General features: G+C 39.7%; 2 protein-coding genes across 7 annotated transcripts in view; one reads left to right on the forward strand and one right to left on the reverse strand.

Moving 5' to 3' along the window:
* Positions 1-19,600, forward strand: part of FER (FER tyrosine kinase) — a 340,335-nt gene that overhangs the window by 317,646 nt on the left and 3,089 nt on the right. For both annotated transcript variants that reach the window (XM_025203513.1, XM_025203514.1), the window contains 2 exons: positions 5,529-5,683; positions 17,310-17,432. In XM_025203513.1, the coding sequence (XP_025059298.1) occupies positions 5,529-5,683; positions 17,310-17,432 (278 nt within the window). The remainder of the gene's footprint in view (positions 1-5,528; positions 5,684-17,309; positions 17,433-19,600) is intronic.
* The window catches only part of PJA2 (praja ring finger ubiquitin ligase 2), a 255,895-nt gene that overhangs the window by 27,677 nt on the left and 208,618 nt on the right, over positions 1-19,600 (reverse strand). For 2 of the 5 annotated variants that reach the window (XM_025203523.1, XM_025203522.1), the window contains exon 11: positions 468-545. The exons of 1 other annotated variant lie outside the window; for it this stretch is intronic. The gene's annotated coding sequence lies outside the window, so the exon portion shown is untranslated. Of the gene's footprint in view, positions 1-104; positions 546-19,600 lie in introns of those variants that run through there. 2 more of the 5 variants (XM_025203521.1, XM_025203525.1) reach the window with 2 other exon arrangements.

The raw sequence follows: 19,600 nt of genomic DNA on the forward strand, positions 1-19,600 counted from the left end.
GAAATATTTGGATTTCTCAGCCTTCAGAAGTTGCTGTCTGGGAAGAACAGGAATATGTTAAAGAACAACTAAGCAGCCTGATGTAAACTAAGCAAATACCAAAGAGATGGGCATAGAGAAAAATATATTCCTAAATGAGTAACCTTCACTGTGAAATGAGGCTGCAGGCTCAGAACAAGATCACTATACCAAATAAGCCATTTCCCACAGCAACAGAGAGAAAGAGAATTATCTCCACAAGAGCAGTGAAAGTTTAAAAAAAATTCTTTTTAAAGCTGTGGAAGCTACAGGAAAATTAAAACACATGTCCATTTTCAAAGGCAATAAAGTAATATTTCTATAAATTCCCTTTTTTGTAAGATGCTGATGCTAAATTTGCGGAGGAGTCAGTGTGGCCAAAGTACAAGCCATGTTGCATCAGGACTTAACAAGAGTTTTTACTACTGAAGATTAAGCTGCTGAGGTACCTTTGCCATCAGGCCTAACTCAGGATCAGAAGGGTCAGCATGAAACAGTGAAGAAATCGGTATTCATCTCAGGAAAACCTGTGCAATTCAGGAAATATGAGGATATAAATGTCAGTGTAATGAGGTTCAACAAAACAGCTTTAAAAAACATCAAATTAGAAAAGTCTATGCCTAAAATTAACAGTGAGAGGGTGGCCAAGAGGCTCTGCAAAAAAAGCCCAAAGGAAAGAGCAGACAACAGGCATACCTAATGCAGAAAACAAGGAAAAAGGCAATTTAGAGATGAAAAAAAGCAGGTTGTATTCAAAGAGAACAAAATAGGCCTTTCAAGAGGCTTAGAACTTTGTATAGCCTAACCCAGTGGTTCTCAGCCTTTTTCGATACAAGGCACCTCTCTAACCTTTGTGAACTGAGAAGCCCTCATTTTGAAAACTAACTCCTTTGCTACAGTGCTTTTATCTTTGCAAAGGGACCAGGCACTGGGGCCCAGGAAGCAGCAGTGCAGGGAGAGGAGAGCCTGTGCCTGCCCTTACCTGCTTATCTTCTCACACTTCCTGTGGCACCCGTCTAAGGTTCCTGCAGCACCCTAAGGCTCCCTGGCACCCTGGTTGAGAATCACTGGTTTAACCTGCTTTTAACCCTAATGGGGCATTTAACCCTATTGCAATCACACATCCCTTTCTGCCCATGTCTTGTAACTATAACTATTTATAGTTAGCCGGGTGCCTCACAATCTTCCTAGGTTCTTTCCTCACCTCACTATCTCACAAGGGTGTTGTATTATTACTGCTGTTTCATAGGTGGAGAACTGAAGTCCAAAGGGATCAAGTGATTTGTCTAAAGTTGGCCAGGATAATCTCTGGTGGAGCTGGCAACTGAGCCTGGTCTCCCAAGTTCCAGGCCTATACTCTAACCACTGGACCATCCCCTCTCAGCTGTGCCTCTCTCCCCAGGTTTCTGGAACAGCTTGGCAGATGGAATGATCTGGCTTGGTTAACCTCTGTTGGTTAATGGTTAAAATTTTACTTTTGAAAAGTAAAATCTTTTTGTGGTTGGTCTTTAGAATAATGGTTCTGTGGCAAACATCTAAAAAATGTGGTGGTGTTGGGATGAGCCATGGTGGTCCAGGAAAAATGCAAGAGACTAGGATTTTTTTGTGGGTGAAGTATTGTGGACCTAACTGTAAACATCTTTAAAGTCCCTCCCAACTATGCAGGTGGTCCACTAGATTAGAAGACATAAGACACAATAATTCTTGCCTCTAGCAAAAATATAGCATTTGTGCTCAACTTCTTCAAATATACTCAGTAACAACTTGATATTCATAAAAATAGACTTTTGGACTCTTAGTTGAGATAAACACTGGTTCCATTACATTACTTAAAAGAAAATTAGCATATAGAAACATGCAGATTATGTGCCCTGATTGTAAGGGACTATTAAATATTGTAATCAGGACCTATTTCAAATATATTTTATGAGTTTCTAAGTAGACTAAGCATCAAGGAAAAAGCATCAGCTCACTTTATAGACATTTTTTTTCAGATGAAACCAAAAACATTTTTAAAACTCATGTCTGATTCAGCTAAGGAAAAATGCTGTGATTTTAATCAGCCTTTTCACATGGTTTTAGAGACTAGCCCTATTGATTTCTATTTCAGACCCTGTACACACCTGAAGTGAAATCCTGGCTCTATTGAAGGCAACGGCAAAACTCCATTGTTCACTCCAGTGTAGCTGATTTCACCCCTAGCCCTTGGAGCCATTTGGGGCACCTTTTATATGGGTAGAGGCACTAAAACCTCCTGATTCTATTTTACAGTTCTCTTACCTATTTCAGTCATAGGAATGTACTCCTAGGGTATCTCCACTGTTACATCAATGGCTAGCTAGAGTTAGGTCAATCTCATTGCCTATATGTGAAGGCATTTAGAGGACTTAAAAAAATGGCAGGCCCGATCTAAGTTAGTTCACCTGAGGAGGTGATCTAATTTAAATTAGGAATGGGTTAACCCAGTTGTAACAGGAAGCTAGAGGCTCTTGTTACCTTAAGGGGAAAGTGCAGCGGGCCACCCTTGCTGGATGGGCTGACAGCTGAGCAAAAGCTAGTTCTGCTAAAGCTTGTTCTGCGGGACAGGCGGCCATGCAGCCGGAGAGTGAACACTGCAAGCAGCTGAGTTAGGCTGCAGTAGGGAAGGGCAGGCTGGCCATTAGGCAAAAGGGGAAGAAACTCGTACGTGTGGCTTTGGGGTCATATGACTGGAAGGGACAGTGCTTTGGGGCACATAAGCCCAGTGCCTGAAACCAGGGAGGTAGTTTGGCCCTGCATGCTGCTCCTGGGAGTGCTGTGGGAAACTGACTACCAGGCATTCAAGCTACCCAGGAGAGCTGGGAGGAGTAGGCTCCATGGGAAATATGGCTTACACAGTGACATTGACCCAAAGTGGGGAAGACTTCTAGTTTGGAAGTGGCTGCTTGTATTTGTGTTGCATTGCATTTAAGTTTGGTACTGGAGGTCCGGCTTGTGGCTGTAGGGTAGGAAAGACACCATGGAGGGGTGCCTAGTGGGGCACTCTGTAGCCTAGCCTGGGGTCTGGGACTCCAAGGGCTGAGGGCTAGGTGAGTTAAACAAAGGCTGGGAGGGCCAAGGCCATACAGAGTAAAAGGAGCCTGGCTTGGGGTCAGAGGTCTGCAGCACGAGTGCAGAACAGGGCCAGGGCCTCGGAGCCTGTGAGTGTGAGACAGAGCTGGGGCCCAGGAGCCAAGGCCTGGGGCAGTGGACCTGGGTTGAGGGGCTCAGCCAGAATAGAAGGGGCACGGCTGGGAAAACTAAAGCCTGGGCAAAGCTGCACAGTCTGAAGGCCAAAAGCTGCACTGGAGCCATGGGCCCCCCTCCAAATTAATATAGTACGGCATGAGCGTGGCTGTAGGGGAGGACAGAGGCCAAGAATATAGCCCATAAAGCAGCTGGTGCCTTGATGCGCTGATAGGGCCAAGAGGGCCATAGCTTGATGCCTGAGGGGGCAAGGCTGGGGCCAGCTGGGTATGGGAAGTACCAGCCGGCTAAAAACTGAGGCATACTCTGGGACCCTGGGGCAGCCTCCCTAGACATTATACAAGTTTCATCAAGGCACAACAGGCAAGGTAAGAAGGGAGGGTCCCCAAGGAGCTGGAGTAGAAGAGGAATTGCTTGGTCACCAGGGGGCATCACAGCCATCCCAGAGTCTGGATCTGCTTCACGAATCTATAAAATGCCTGTACGCATTTGGAGCGCAGCCCTAGGGCTCTGTTCTTCCTTCCCCCATCCTTCCTGCCCAACCCTGACTGGACAGACAACTCCCCCATGGACCCACTACCCCCCTACCTCCCACAGAGCCTCCACCCCCCATCCCACCTCCCCTTTCTCCCCACCTGGAGTTACTTGCACCAGATGCCCTGCACAGCTCCTAACACCAGCAAATGGCTGTACACGCTCCTCCTAGTCTTGTCATGCAGCTTAAAGTAAACCATGTTGACACAGACCAGGTGCAGCTAACCGTTGTACACACACTCAGGCACCCTCTCCATGTTACATCTATTGTGCAATTACCTTGGTAACTGCCCAATAAACATAGATGGGCTACGTGTGCAAATTAACTACGACTTTAAAAGTCCAGCCAACTATAAAGCTATTGCTTGAAAGTGTGTAATAACTTGATAGCTGGTTTCTATCCAGCTTTAATTTGCTTGCACATGGCTGCAGAGGCTGAGGCCTGTACCTGAGACAGGGGTCTCGGTCCCAGCTCCCTATGTAGCACAGTCAGGACTGAGAGTCTTGCATCTAATGGGGCTTTTGGTCCCTGCTGCACCACACACACAGCTGGGACCAAGAGCCCCATGAGGCAGAGGACTCTGTGCCAGCTGCACATGGCCCTCACAGCTGGAAACTGCCTCAGCAAAAGGGGTTCCCAGCTGTAGGAGCCTGCTTCTTGCCAATGCAAGGGGAGCCAAGGAGCAAGTTCCCCTTACTCCAGTAATAAGGTATGATTGGATTTAATGTGCAATTCCACAGTCACACCTCCTGAATTTATGTGCATGTGTAGAGAGGGCTTAGACAACTAAATGTGCCTCTCATTCATATTAATTTAATAATTTGTAAAGAATTACATATTTGCTGAGCTGGAGCCTTATTCTGATCTCATGCCTCTCTTAAAGTGGAGTAACTTAATTGACTTCATCATACATTAGTTTGACTGCAGCAGGATCAGATGTGGGGATGCACAGGTGTTTCAGCCCTCCTACTGGCTGACCAGCTGCGTATGAATAGCATAGCTACACATTTAAAAGCAAATTATAATTTATAGTATTAATTATTTTCAGGTTCTCTTGATTACTTATGTATAGCAACCTGTTTGTTAGCATACTAGCTATCCAGGCTGAAAACAAACAACTGTTGGTTTCTCAGGAGTTATTGCCAATGCCATAGAAAGGAGTCTCAAAAGTAAATACTTATTTCAAAGTTTTCTAAAATTATATTTTTCTTTAAAAATGTTGCTTTGGGACTAAAAATATAATCTGGTTACGAGTCATTTTCTGAACACTGAGTTTGCTGGGTTTGTTTTCATTGCTGTCCCAAAGACCTGTTGCTGCTACTGAATAGTTTTTTCTTTTTTAGTGGAAAGTCTTGTTCTGACCTAGACATGGTAGAAATAGTTCCCTGGCTTCTCTGATTTCTTATGTGGTTACAGGAACAAACTTTCTAGTTTTAATTTCCCTTGTTACATTCTGCATCAAACCTGATCTGTTTGTCTGTAGGGATGGGCAGTGTGGCCCCAGCATATAATTGCTTTGTATTTACTTATTTCATTATTTAAATGAGAATATACTTGGTCCCAAGGAATTGTATATGTATTGTGAAGCAGGCACACCTACTGGTGGGTACAGTTAGTTAGCTGTGACAGAAAAGGTATGGGAAATGTTTAAAATATCTTTCTTCACATCTATTATAAATGCATTGCAAATGTAATAGCACAATGTTTTCAAGTTGTAAAAGGATGTTTTCTATATCTTATTCTTACTCAGGGACCTTGCTGCAAGAAACTGCCTGGTAGGTGAAAATAATGTCCTGAAAATCAGTGACTTCGGAATGTCTCGTCAAGAGGATGATGGAGTATATTCATCTTCAGGCTTGAAGCAGATTCCCATTAAGTGGACTGCTCCAGAGGCTCTCAACTATGGTAAGCAGATATCATCCTAAACCATTTATTGTTGAATGAGCCCTGCCTAAAACAAAAAGGTATAGAGGGAGCATACCATGGTCTGAATAAAAATGCAGTTTTTTTCTTTGTCCCATTTAAAGGAACAAACAGTTAAAACTTGTCAGTGTAAATAAAGTTGTGTCAGTCCAATTACGGCTATGTATTATACTTCCAGAGGTAAGATTTCCTTTTCCTTGCAATAAACATTTTCCCATCCACAAAGCAAAAGTCAGAGTACTAAAATGCTACTGATTTAACAATTATTATGCCTGTGTAATAATGCTTAGCAAGCAGCTAAATCATTGTGTTAAGTTTGACTTAAAAACCATTATATAAAGCCTAAGCAAAAGTTTTTGTTATATAATTAATGTTTATCTGTAATGATAAGGAGGAGACAGTCTTAGATAAAGGAGGCTTAAAAACAAAAGCAAAATCAGAGGATTAGGGCAAAGAGCTAATTTAAATATTAAAAATCACACCCCTAGGTAAAAAAAAAAAAAAGCTAATAAAACATACATGTATGTAAATAAGATATATAGCTAAAACACAGGTATAGAGACATGCTCAATAAAAAACTCCTTGTGTCACTCCCTTATAACCAATTAACAAACAAGAATGCTTATAGAAGTCTAATATTCCTATATAAAAGATGCTTAAAATTAAAAATCTGTGTGCTTGTTATATAAAATTATTCCGCTTATACCTTATATTGCTAACAATAAATCTTCTTTATACTTTTACTCCTGATATCTTTATTGGCCTTTATATACCGGACACGATCCCAGATTTGAGCTAGGGCTCAACAGTTTTTGGCACCCCAGATGGGACTACCTTAGATAAGCTTTGCCCGGACTAACTAACGACCAGACACGGCTCCTCCTTATCAAATATCAGGCGCGCCCCGGGATCTCTTTTCCCGGTGAGACTTTTGTTTCAGGGGGAGCTGGATTGCTAAGGCAACAATAGCCTAACGATACAAAGCCATAAAATAAAAATACCAATAACAGACACCTGGATAAAAAGATAAAAAAAAAACATAAAGCCTACCGTCAGCACGCCTGCCTGGGATTATCTCTATAAATATTCTGTCTGGCCCGAGTCCAAAAACAGTGATTTTTCCCCTATAAAAACGAAGACTAAAAACAGATCCCTAAATCCCAGGTAAGTCGGACGGTCAGGACCAAGAAGACAGCCCTGAGATGGATACTATTAACAATAAGGTTAAAAAATATACCCCCCGCTCTTATATATTAAAACATTGGGCAGAGTTTAATAGAGATCCTACAACTAAGAAAAAAACTAAATTCTTCTATAAAACTGCGTGGCCACGCTATCAGCTAGATGATCAAAAACATTGGCCTCCGGAAAAAAGTGTTAATTATAATACCATCTTACAATTGATTTTGTTCTACCGACAAAATAATAAATAAAAAAAATTAATATATACACAGACGTTTATGTCTCTTTATAAAGATAAAAAGGTTTTGGAGGAATATAGATTGGGGATTGGGGTCTATAAGATAGCTGGGGCTCGACCAACTGCAAATCCTGTCCTGGACTGTCCGGAGCCAGAGGCTCTTCCCCCTCTGTTGCCTTTACCATATTCTCTTCCTCTTCCCCCTCCTTCTCCTGATTCATCTGATTCCTCGTTGGCATCTGCTCTTCCTGCTTCTTCCCTCCTGGAGGCGGAGATTAAAAACACTCCCCGACCTAAAAATCTAAAACAACACCAACCCTGGCCGTCAGGTGCTTGGCAATCTCCAGATTCCCCGATTTCTCCTGATATAACCCCGGGAGATAGATAAAAAATACAATTAAAAGCAGACTCCAGGGTTAAAAAAAAAACATCACAGGAAATCTGATCCTAGCCGTGGGAAGGAAATAAGATATTTCCCCTAAAAAAACAAATAATACCAGGGCCTCTCAAAAACAAGAGACAGCCAACTTACCGTCAAACCTTTAAACACATTCCTTTCACTACATCAAATTTATATAATTAATAAAACAATACCCCCAGCTTAAAAAAAAATCCTAAAAAAATACAAAACCTGTTTAAAACAATTTTCAAAACCCATAACCCAACCTGGGCAGATGTTCAGTCTCTTTTAGATATCCTGTTGACACCAGAGGAGAGGAGAATGATAAAAGACAAAGCCTATGAGTACGTGGAAAAGGAAATTACCACAAAAAACTTACAAGGAAATAGGGACGATCATGTCCCCACCCAGGGGCCAGATTAAAAACCAGACCAAGATATGATCTCTATCCGCGCCTATCAAAAATCTATCCCCCGAGGATTGAGAGATACTATAAAAAAACCTCAGAGTTTTAATGAGATATATGAGGTCCAACAAGAGACAAATGAGACCCCGAGTGCTTTCTTAAAAAAAATTTACACTACTTTCAGACAATATACTCGTGAGGACCCGGAAGATACATCAAACGCTCGCATAATAAATATGATTTTTATAGGTCAGAGTACACCGGACATTAAAAAAAAATTACAAAAGACGGACGGAGCAACAAATATGCCTATTTCCCACCTAATAGACATTGCTTACCAAATATTTATTAACCGAAAAAGTGTTCAGGAAAAAAAAAAAAAACAGTAAACTGTTTGCTTTTAAAAAAGATTCAGATTAAAGGGAACCAGAGGCCCCCCCCAAAAAATAACCCAGATCCCGGTGTCCCCTGACAAGCCTCTAGTTAAAATACAACTAAGAGACAAAGATAAATTAATACATTTTCTTGTCAATACAGGTGCTGCCCATTCTGTCTTAACTCAAAAAACTAAAACCTTTAAATAAAAAGACTGTGCAGGTGATAGGGGTTACAGGGAAGGCAATAACACGACCCTTTTTTACAGCCAATGACCTGTAATCTTGGGCAGGCCAAAGTCACCCATCAATTTTTATACATGCCAGACTGCCCCGTTCCCCTTTTAGGGAGAGACCTCCTCTGTAAACTACAAGCTACGTTGTCGTTGCAAGATGGACAAATGTTTTTAACAGTGCCCCCTAAAAAGGGGTGGCATTTATAGGCTTGCCTTCTCGGCCTTCTCCGAGAAAAAAATACACCGGATATTCCTCAAAGCCTGCTCGATGCTGTTGTTCCATAGATATGGGCAGGTCACCGACCCGGGAAGGCTAAAAATGCTGACCCTATAAAGATTCAACTTTTGCCAGGGGCCCAGCCTCCATATATAAAACAATATCCAATGCGGATGGAAGCCAAAAAAAGACTAAAGCCGTTAGTTAAACGGTTCCTAAAATATAACCTTCTCCATAAATACACATCAGCTTTTAACACATCCATCTTGCCTATAAAAAAGCCTAAGAGTGATAAATATCATTTCGTCCAGGACTTGAGAGCTATAAATAAAATAGTTATAAATATATATTCAGCAGTTCCTAACCCGTACACCCTGTTGTCTGCCTTAAATCCAAATCATAACTGGTTTACAGTTATTGATTTAAAAAATGCTGTCTTCTATATACCGGTAGAGAGGGGATCTCAAAAAATATTTACATTTAAATAAAAAGACCCAGATACTAACATCAAGACTCAGTTTTGCTGGACTGTCTTACCCCAAGGGTTTAAAAACAGCCCAACCCTATTCAACACTACATTAAACAAAAATCTACATAAGCTAAAATTGCCACTGTCCTGTGCTCTCTTACAATATATAGATGACTTGCTTTTAACAGCCACCACTAAAACAAGCTGCTTAAAAAAAACAATTTGCCTCCTTAATTTTCTGGGACACAAAAAATACCGGGTGTCCAAAAATAAAATACAGCCCATATCCCAAAAAATTATATACCTGAAATTTAAATTACAGCCTGGTCAGAGAGCCCTGTTGCCTAAAAAAAAAAAAAGCTGTATGCCAGCTAACACCCCCAAAAACAAAAAAAATAATTACGGGGCTTCTTAAATACAGTAGGTTTTTGCAGGATTTAAATTCCAAATTCTGGGGTTATTACAAAACCTCTATATAAAACTACACAAGATAATAAAAAAGTGCTCAAATGGACTGAGGAGTATAAACAAACATTCTGCCAGTTAAAGCAGGCTCTCATTAAAACACCCGCCTTAAGACTACCGGACATAATGCTTACAGTCCTAAAACAGAAAGGAGGGAACTGATTAACCCCGGGACAAATGGCTTAATATCAGGCCATCCTCCTAGATGAGCCTGAAATAAAATTGGCCATTTCTCACACTATAAATCCAACAACACTGCTGCCATCTATGGCTGACACACCAGATCTTATACATAACTACCTACAAACATTAAAAGCTGTTTATTCTTCAAGACCAAATCTAAAAAACAAACAATTAATAAAAAAGTTTCAAACAAAAAAAAAAAAAAACCACGGGTGGCTGGTAGGAAAAGATGGCCGCATTATCATCCCAGCTGCCTGGGTTCATGCGATAATAAAAAACACTCATCATAATACCCACTACAGACCCAGGGCCCTAATAAGATAAATCAGTCACTATATAACTGGAGTGGGATTAAAAGAGGCTGCCAAGGAGATATCAAAAACATGTGAGGTCTGCCAAAAAAAAAACCCAAAAAAACCCCCCCAAAAAATTCAAGACATCAGAGAATAGGCAATGGGCCAAAAAAAAAATAACAGATAAATTTTACTAAGTTGCCCCGGCAACAAGGGATGAGATATCTCCTTGTGTTTGTGGACACTTTCTCTAATTGGGTTAAGTGCTTCCCATGTCGGACTGCCCAAGCCCAAAAAATAGTCAAAACACTCCTACAAAAAATTATACCTCGCTTCAGACTTCCAAAAGGAATAGGGTCAGACAATGGCCCACATTTCATTACACAAATTACTCAGAAAGTTTCTGAGTTCCTAAAAATCAGCTGACATTTACACACCCCTTAGAGACCTCAGTGCAATAAAAAGATAAAACATATAAATCAAACCTTAAAAAGACACCTTACAAAAATTTACCAAGATACTCGACTCAAATGGCCAGAGGCCCTACCCTTGACCCTGTTACGAGTAAGGGTCGCACCACATTCTAAATTGGGATTAAGCCCATTTAAGATTATATATAATAAGCCTTACCCTCTAAGTCTGCCCATAAATACTAAACAACAAATACATGTTTTAAAAAAAAAAAATAATTAAAAAATATATATAGTCCTTGGTTTCTGTTTTGTCTTCCATCCATCAGCAGATACGAGATATGCTACAAACACAAGACCAGTCTCCTGCTCCAAAAAATCGATTATTACCTGAGAGTTACATCCTTATAAAAAATTAAAACAAAAAACCACTTCAAGCCAGATAAAAAGGCCCATATAGGGTACTTCTAACGACCCCGACGGCCACAAAGCTCAAAAAAATCAAGACTTAAATACATTCCAGTTGCCTAAAGCCGGTGGCTAAACCAAAACAAAAAAAAAACCCTACAGACTCCAAGACCAAAAACAAAAAACAATAAAAAATAAAGCCAATAAAAGACTTAAAATTCCTATTCAAAAAAAAAAACTTTAAATAATTTGTCAATCTTTAATTAAATTTTACAAGCCTTATTATAAAATTGTTCAAAGTTTTATTGTGAGACACCCTGATCTGTCCACTCCTACTCATAAAAAAAAAAAAAAAACCTTTTACAACAAAAAAAATTTTTGACCCTCAAAAAAATGTCTAAAATCATCTGGCTTAGACTTATCCTAGTTAACTTCCTGGCTTCCCAATTTTAGATGATTAAAACAGTTATTTAATATGGTTGTTTTATTTTGTGTTATAAAGATTATGGCCTGTTGCGATATACAATATTTACCTGTCTTCTTATCTATCTTCAGGCCTAAGATAAATCAAATGATTTTACAAACAAAAAAAACTAAAAATACTAGATTTATGTTAAAACAAATTAAATAAAACAATTATAATAAAAATAATTAAAAATGCTCCAGAGAGGGGAATGTCAAGTTTGACCTAAAAACCACTATACAAAGCCCAAGCAAAAGTCTCTGTTATATAACTAATGCCCATCTGCAATGATAAGGAGGAGACAGTCTTAGATAAAGGAGGCTTAAAAACAAAAGCAAAATCAGAGGACTAGGGCAAAGAGCTAATTTAAATACTAAAAATCACACCCCTAGGTAAAAAAAAAAAAATGCTAATAAAACATACATGTATGTAAATGAGATACATAGCTAAAACACAGGTATAGAGACATGCTCAATAAAAAACTCCTTGCGTCACTCCCTTATAACCAATTAACAAACAAGAATGCTTATAAAGGTCCAATACTCCTGTATAAAAGATGCTTAAAATTAAAAATCTGTGTGCTTGTTACATAAAATTATTCCGCTTACACCTTATATTGCTAACAATAAATCTTCTTTATACTTTCACCCCTGATATCTTTATTGGCCTTTACATACCGGACACGATCCCAGATTTGAGCTAGGGCTCAACAGTTTCAGTTGGCTACCAAGTCATTCATCCAAAGATAATCATTAGCAACATGAGCATGAGGTTCCTCAGAATTATGGTGGTGTTTGTTTTAGCTTTGTTCGGAAAACTGGAGATAATTTTAACACCCTAAAAACTCAATTACATAAATCCTGGAAGAAGAGGTTTGTAACTGATTTTATGTATTTTAAAACTTGTCGTTTTAACCTTCAATTATATGCATCATTCTGGTGTTGTCTTGAAAATAAATAAAATGGTGCTATTTGTGGGTGGAGGGAAATGGCCCATAACATGATGGGTAATAGCTTGAGAACAAAAATAGAAAAAGCCAGATTGGGCTCTTTTTTAAGTGAAATTAGAAAATATGTTCTAATTAGGAAACAGGCAGTTAAGCAGTATGTGAGCTGGAAGTTGGTGCTTGGCTTGTATGTGTGTCATGCACAGGGATCCTGGTTTTCTCTGATCAAAAATCACAAATTCTCTGATTAAACTCCACCCCCCCCAACCCCCTGCTGCCAAAATCCATGTTTTTCCATGATTAAAATGAAATCTCTCTCTCTGTATGTAATAGTTGAACACAATGTTTTATTGATATATTTATAATTTTAAAGCAGTGTGGAAACCTGCCAGTTACTCAAACACTATAATAAAATACATTCTAAATACATATAAATTTTGGTGTTTGATTTTGGGTTTTTTATCATGGAAAATCAGAGCTCCCACTGCCCTCTTCACTCACCAGGACTCGGGTCCAGCTACAGCACCGGCTTTGTGGTGCCGAGCAGCCCTAATATGCTGATGCACTGGCCATGCCATTTCCCCTTACTCCTGACCCACAACCTCCTCACTTCTGTTGGTGCCTCTCACTCCCCACCCCACTCCCATACCCCTGCTGATGCCCCTTACTCCCCACCCATAGCCGCCTAGGACCTGCTGGTGCCCCTCACTCCCTACCCACAGCTCACCCCCCCACTGGTGCCCCTTACTTCCCACAAATAGCCCGCTGGGCCCTGCCGGTGCCCTTCACTCCCCACCCGCATCCTGCTCCCTGCTGGGGCCCTGCGATCATGCATTCCAGCTCCAGGCCTCAAGCCTGGAGCCCCATGCACTGCCTTCGCTGGGCAGCGCCCCCAGCCCTGCCAACTCCATCCCTCACTACACTATGGGGGGCTCAATTCCCCCTCCCTGACCACCAGACTTACCTGCTGGGAGCTACTGTCTAGGCTGCCTGGTGGCCACGTGCATGCCCATAGCACCCCTGCCTGGTCGCCCTCCTCCCGCTCCCCCCTGCCCCTTGCAGACTGAAACTTTGTCAGCCTGCAAGGGAAAACCCACCATTTCCTGTTTTTCTCCTCTAAATGAGAAAAATCTGGGTTTTACTGAGTTTTTTCTGCGGCAAATGGAAAATCTGGATCCTTGGCCATTTATAAACTGTTTTTGAGTAATAAGCGGTATTGCGAGCCGTAATTCTTTGATTCACAGTATGGCTCCTATGAGTAAAATTCACCCATTTGTAAAGAGCCATCTTATGACCTGTTCATCATGCTTGAATGCCATTTAACCCACAAAATAGGGTCCAAGTAAAGTATAAGCAGTCCTTGCACTATGTCCTGTACAGCACTGAATTTAGCAGCATGAGGATAGAAGTTTTCCCTCTGGAAAATCATTAACATGCTGTTTAATGGGCATCTACCCTTGGTTATTGTATGTACTGAGAGATGCTTTTTTGTTGCTACTGCTCAGGTTGCAGAACTGTTACTGTTTTGTGCATTCATTCAGTGTGGAAATGTAGGTCTTTCTGTTTGTTTTAATTTTATGAAGTATTTACATTTATTCAGTAGACAGTAAAACATAAAATCATTACTATGCTGGCTGCAAAAAGGGAGAGACCTGGCAGCTTGTCAGGTACATAAAGAGTAGAGAATAGGGATACAACCTGCTACCAACTAATAAATAGATTCTGGACAAGTACAAATGTCATATCGTTACTGGAACTAAGCTTGGTCTCTTCAATTGATCTCATTTTATGGTGAAACACTGCTGAAATACAGAAAGGAAATGATTGACAAGTCTTTGTGTATTCAGTGAAATATGAAATGAATGAAATATGGACTGATTTACAGATGCGCCAATAATTTTTACTGAATACAGTGGAAATTGCAAGCTCAACACCTCTGATTATCAGGCCATTTGTGCATATGTACTAGCATAGCTTTTTAACAGCATTAAGGTTAGTCCAAAAAATACATTAGTTTAAGGCATGCGATCTTGCAAAGAAATCACAAGTTTATCCCAGTAATACCCTATTTCTGAACTGTGTACATGCTTCTTCAGTGTTAGGATGAATGGGAGACTTCCATTATTTTGTTGCTCTTCTGCTTGCATTTGCTACTCTCCCTGCCTTTCAGTAGAGTAGAACACAGAGCTTTATGCCACTTAACAGATTTGGAAGACAGTGAGTAAATACATTCCAAATTAGTTTGAAGTGAACTTACTTACTTAGCAATATTTATATTTTAAAAATGTAATTTGGATTGTTTCCAGACATATTTGGCTTTTCAGACTTTTGATAAAGTCACAAAAGTTGCCTATCAGCCAGGTATCCAAAATTACAGAACTATTAAAGATGTTCTCACTCCTTTCAGCATTGTTCAAATATGCGATACAAAGGTGCACAGCTTGCTGTTTAGTTGAAAATTGCATATAAGATGTGTTAAAATGACTGCAAGTATATGCAGGGGTTTTTTTAGGCATCAGGAAGAAAAAATGGAGCAAAAATTAACAAGGATCCACATCTTTGTGTGTCAGTCAAAATGTTTATCACATTTTTACTGTGGGAAGAGGGACAGCAATAATATACCATGTAAAGTTTCTATGGAAATGGAGAAAAGCTTTTTTGTAAATAGCTTCAAAATTGTATATTCTGAGACTAGTCAGGAAGTTCCTAGAGTTAAACCCCATTACTACTGAATTTAGCTGGAGTTGTCACTAACTTCAATAGGACTAGGATTTTCCCCCCATTGTTTTCATCTGGGGTTGTGTGACTAAAATCAGTGTTCAGCGTTTAAAAGAAATACTCTGAAAAGCATCCAGTAAAATTATACACACAGGCAAAAGTGTGTTCCTTTTACACTTACAATGTTGGTGCTCTTAAAAAAAATGCATACCATATATATTTGTTTAATGTGATCATCCACTATAATTCTTTTCACTTCTTTATACAGCTAATAAATAATCATATATATAAACAGCATGCCCTTTCTCTGCCCAGATATCATCATACTGAGAAAGTAATTGACTCTTCTAAACTTGTACTTTCTTAAGAAACTAATTACTTGTAACTTGTATCCACTGAATGACTTTAATGAAAAGTGTTAAATTACTGGATGCCAAACTCTGAAGAGAGTTGATATACAGACAAGAAAACTAATCTTACCACCAGCAGCACAGTGAATGTCCATAATTACTGCCTACTAGGCAGGCAAGCTAATTTAACACAGCTGGAAATGATATTTAGTTTAAGTGCAAACCAAACTTCCTGACGTCAGAACAGTTAACACAGCCCCAACTGTCACTATCATTTACATGTACTTCATTTGAGCTGTAAAAAGAAAAACATATCCTAGGTTTAAAATAATAATCTGTATGCATCGGCAAGACACAGCAGTCCTGAAAATGGGGCAGAGCAGGAGTGAGGAGCAAGATGCACACAAAAGAAAGAAATGGTGTGTTAAAATGTCAAGAGCTGATTACCAGTGCACAAGCATATGCAGATTTTCCTGTGGCCCAAGACCCCAAACATTTTATTGTGTAGTAGTGCTCTTAGTACTAGACCCATATGTGCATTTTTAAGAGACTCTTGTAAATATATTGTTTGTTTTATGATGTCATAATTGTCATATTTCTGTATTCACTTCCTTGCTCAAGCTTGCTTTTTAGATGGGAATCCACACAGGGAAAACAGAGGCATTACAGCCTTTGACCACTGTAGTGACACTCTCTAAGCTCCCAAGAGCTGTCTCTTTCTCCACAGAGCATCAGAAGTCTAACCACAGCCTTTCTTTAACCTGGGGCTTCAGGAACAAAACTATTATTGTATTTAAAGCACAATTTAAGTTTCATTAGTAAAAACTGTAGGCCAAAATTTTCAAAAATGATTAGTGATTTTGGAGTGTTTAAATTCAGTTTAATGTAGTTCAAACACTGGGAAAATGCCCTATTTTCATAGGATGGTTTTTTACCAGTTTTGACAAATAGGTCCCTTATTTTAGGTTACTTTAGGAGAGACACTCAAAAGCACTTCTAAAAATGTTGGCCTTTTTATTTTATAAACAGGCAACTGTGGGGAAAACTGCTTCTCTATACTTGATATGGTTTAATGGATCTTTAAATTTCAAATTTCAAGGGTGATAAGAGAGGTTGCTTTCATTTTTCTCAATGATAAAGTACCCACTGTCCAAAAGAAGGCATGTGTGGATTGGTGGCTTTGTCACAGTAAAAAGCCACTCTCAGACACTACAAAAAACCTATTCCAAGAGCTGTTTAGTGTAGTGCTGATTCATAAAAAAAAAAAACACTTTGGCCTGACAGCATGCTTTGTCACATTTAGAAGATCTTAATAACAGCTATGCCAATTTTAACTTCTTTCTGAACACTAATTTTATTTTATGTATTTATTTGATTTATGTGCTGCATTCCATTTAATTGCTCATTAAATTACTGATTGTCATGTTCCATTGGGAATTGAAAAAGGTTAGTTGATTAAGAAAACAAAGTATTCACAGAGTTCAGAGACACTGAGAGTTTAATCTTTTCCCTTCTTTCCTTTCAAAGGTTACTGGACATTAGGGAAAAGGAGATCTTGATTCATCGGGAAAACAAAATAGCAGGAATCCAATCATTTGCATTTTCTTAGCCGTGTGCCCTGCATAAATCTCTATATCTAATAACAGAACTGTCCATCAAATCCTAGAACTTGTATATGGTTTCTAAATATTTGGTCTTCAATTAATTGGCTGCTAATCACTTGAAATCTGAGAACGTGTGTTCATTAAAAGCTACAGTTCAGTTATTACACTTAATCTCACAAAATGGGTAATGTTAGCCATGCAAGAAATGTATAATCTCTTTATATTACCCATTTTTCCTTCCTTTAGGGAGATACACTTCTGAGAGTGATGTGTGGAGCTTTGGGATCCTTCTGTGGGAGACCTTCAGTCTAGGAGTGTGTCCATACCCTGGAATGACTAATCAGCAAGCACGAGAACAAGTGGAGAAAGGTAATTGTTGTGGCTGTTATTTATAGGATGCCATCTTATGCTGGGTACTTTATAGATCTGTAGGAAGACCATGTCTCTAATCCAAATAGACAACATCTGAATGGGGAATGGGAAGTAGTGACAGACTGATTAAGTAACGTTAGCAAATGTCATGTTAGTTCCAAAATAGTGTTGTCTGATTTTGTTTTCATTATTGGATGTTTAGCCATGTAATTTATTAGGAACCTCCGGTGAGACCTGGGGCTTATGGGCTTCTTGGAAAAAAGTGAATTGAGTAGTATTAGGAAGAGAAGGTAAAGGACTGGTTGATTTAGTCAGGGAGGGGCTCCAAGTATCAGAGCATCAGGGAAATGATGAGAATGAAAGGAATACATAAAGGGGTTAGTTGAACACACTCTTATCAAAAAAGCTGGTGTCAGTTTCAAAATGTTGAGACTCCTGTTGTCCGCATCTTCTTTTAGTAAAACTTTTGCATTTGGCCAAAATTCTATTTAAAAAATGGTCCAGAGACGCTCCAGTCAAATTGGCCCAAATAGCGAGTCTTTAGTTTTTTATTTTATAAAGTGATTAAAAGCCTCTTATTACAAACATAAACACTTTTGTCTAGAATATTTGGTCCCTGAGTTCCTCTTTCCCGGTGACATTGTTAAACATTTTCCTCCATCACTTTGCACTTTACCATGTGACCTATATTGACATAATTGGGTGTTATTTTCATAAACAGAGACTGTATATGGTTCCAAGTTTTTAAAACTATCATTTGACCTAGAATGTGAGTTGATTGCTGACTGAAGAACTGATTGAGTGAAAAAGATCCAGAGCCACATGAGATGCTGTGTTATGACAGGCAAAGGCTAGAGGTACAGCAAAACCAAAAATATCACTGCTGCATATCAGTCACAAAACTGCTTAAGCAGAGGAGAACTTATAAAAAAAAAAAAGCCCTGCTTCCTGTCAGGTATAACTGCTAAGTCTTGAGATTCATCCGTGTTTACATCCAGAAATATGGAAGTGACTGACAACAGGCCCAGCAGAAAAGATATAGATGTTATCTGTGGCAGTAAAATATTCTTGGCTGTTCAACAACCCTGTTCGTGGGCTTTTTTTAAAAAGGGTCACTGCTCTGCACCAGGGGTGTTTCCCTCATCCCACCAGATACAGGGTTTTATTTTGGAAGTAGTGAGGGGGAAGATCTAGGGAGATTTCTTGGTCCCTAGCTGACTATCCCCATTTATAGCTCCACCACTGGGAGCCTGCTTTAGGTTTTTAACTCCCATAAAAGTTTACATTGCATGAACAAAGCTTTTAGAAGCTGGGAAAAGTACACTTGTGACCACAGAAGTATCTATGATTACTCTTAAGGGGAGAGGTGCCATTCTAGACAGGGAACAGCGCTCAGTCTTGAAGGGCTGTCAACTAGGGAAACTGCTTTGGGCTGGATAAGACCTTACTGAAGCTATTTCTTAAGCCCCTTTGATTATGGAGCATAAGACTGGAAGGGTCTCTTGAATCCAGTCCCTTGTGTTCACAGGCAAAATTTACCCAAGGATTCCCCCAACATGACTGCTTTAAACTTCACACCCAATTATAAAGCACAATACCCCCAAAAACCCTGTACATGCTGTAAGTAAGAGCAGAGGAGATGAGGACACTGCCAATCCACTGCCACTGTGGGGACAGAGAAACCATTGATTAATATATGCCTAGAAGATCCCAGGGAGAGAACTGGGCCCTATGCTACAGTGGAAAGTAACTGCTCGGCCTCCCTCGCCCGTTCCATGCAAATCTGACCTAGAAGAACAATTCTGGTGATTTGTGACCCTAGTCAAAAAGCAAGACTGTCTAGCCAGTGAGTTTTTTTTTTTAATACAGGCAAATGAATGACCTCGGTCAACCCCTCACGCTCCCTTTCTTAACTGTTGAGTAACATTCATGACGGAAAAATCATTCCTTCCTGTCCCCCCAGCAAAAGCTCTGAAACATAGGCTTGCCAGACTCAAAAAGAGATTACCATATTTACCTGAATGTGGGATGTGCCCCACCCCACATTATTAGATTCTATATATGAAAAATTTACAGATTTGTTATAATTTTCCAGATATAGAATCTAAGTATTGGAGGGTTGTCTTGAATCTCTCTCCTCCCAACATACACACATGTGCACACGC

The sequence above is a fragment of the Alligator sinensis genome, unplaced genomic scaffold (genome assembly GCF_000455745.1).
Source record: "Alligator sinensis unplaced genomic scaffold, ASM45574v1 scaffold30_1, whole genome shotgun sequence".
NCBI lineage: Eukaryota > Metazoa > Chordata > Crocodylia > Alligatoridae > Alligator > Alligator sinensis.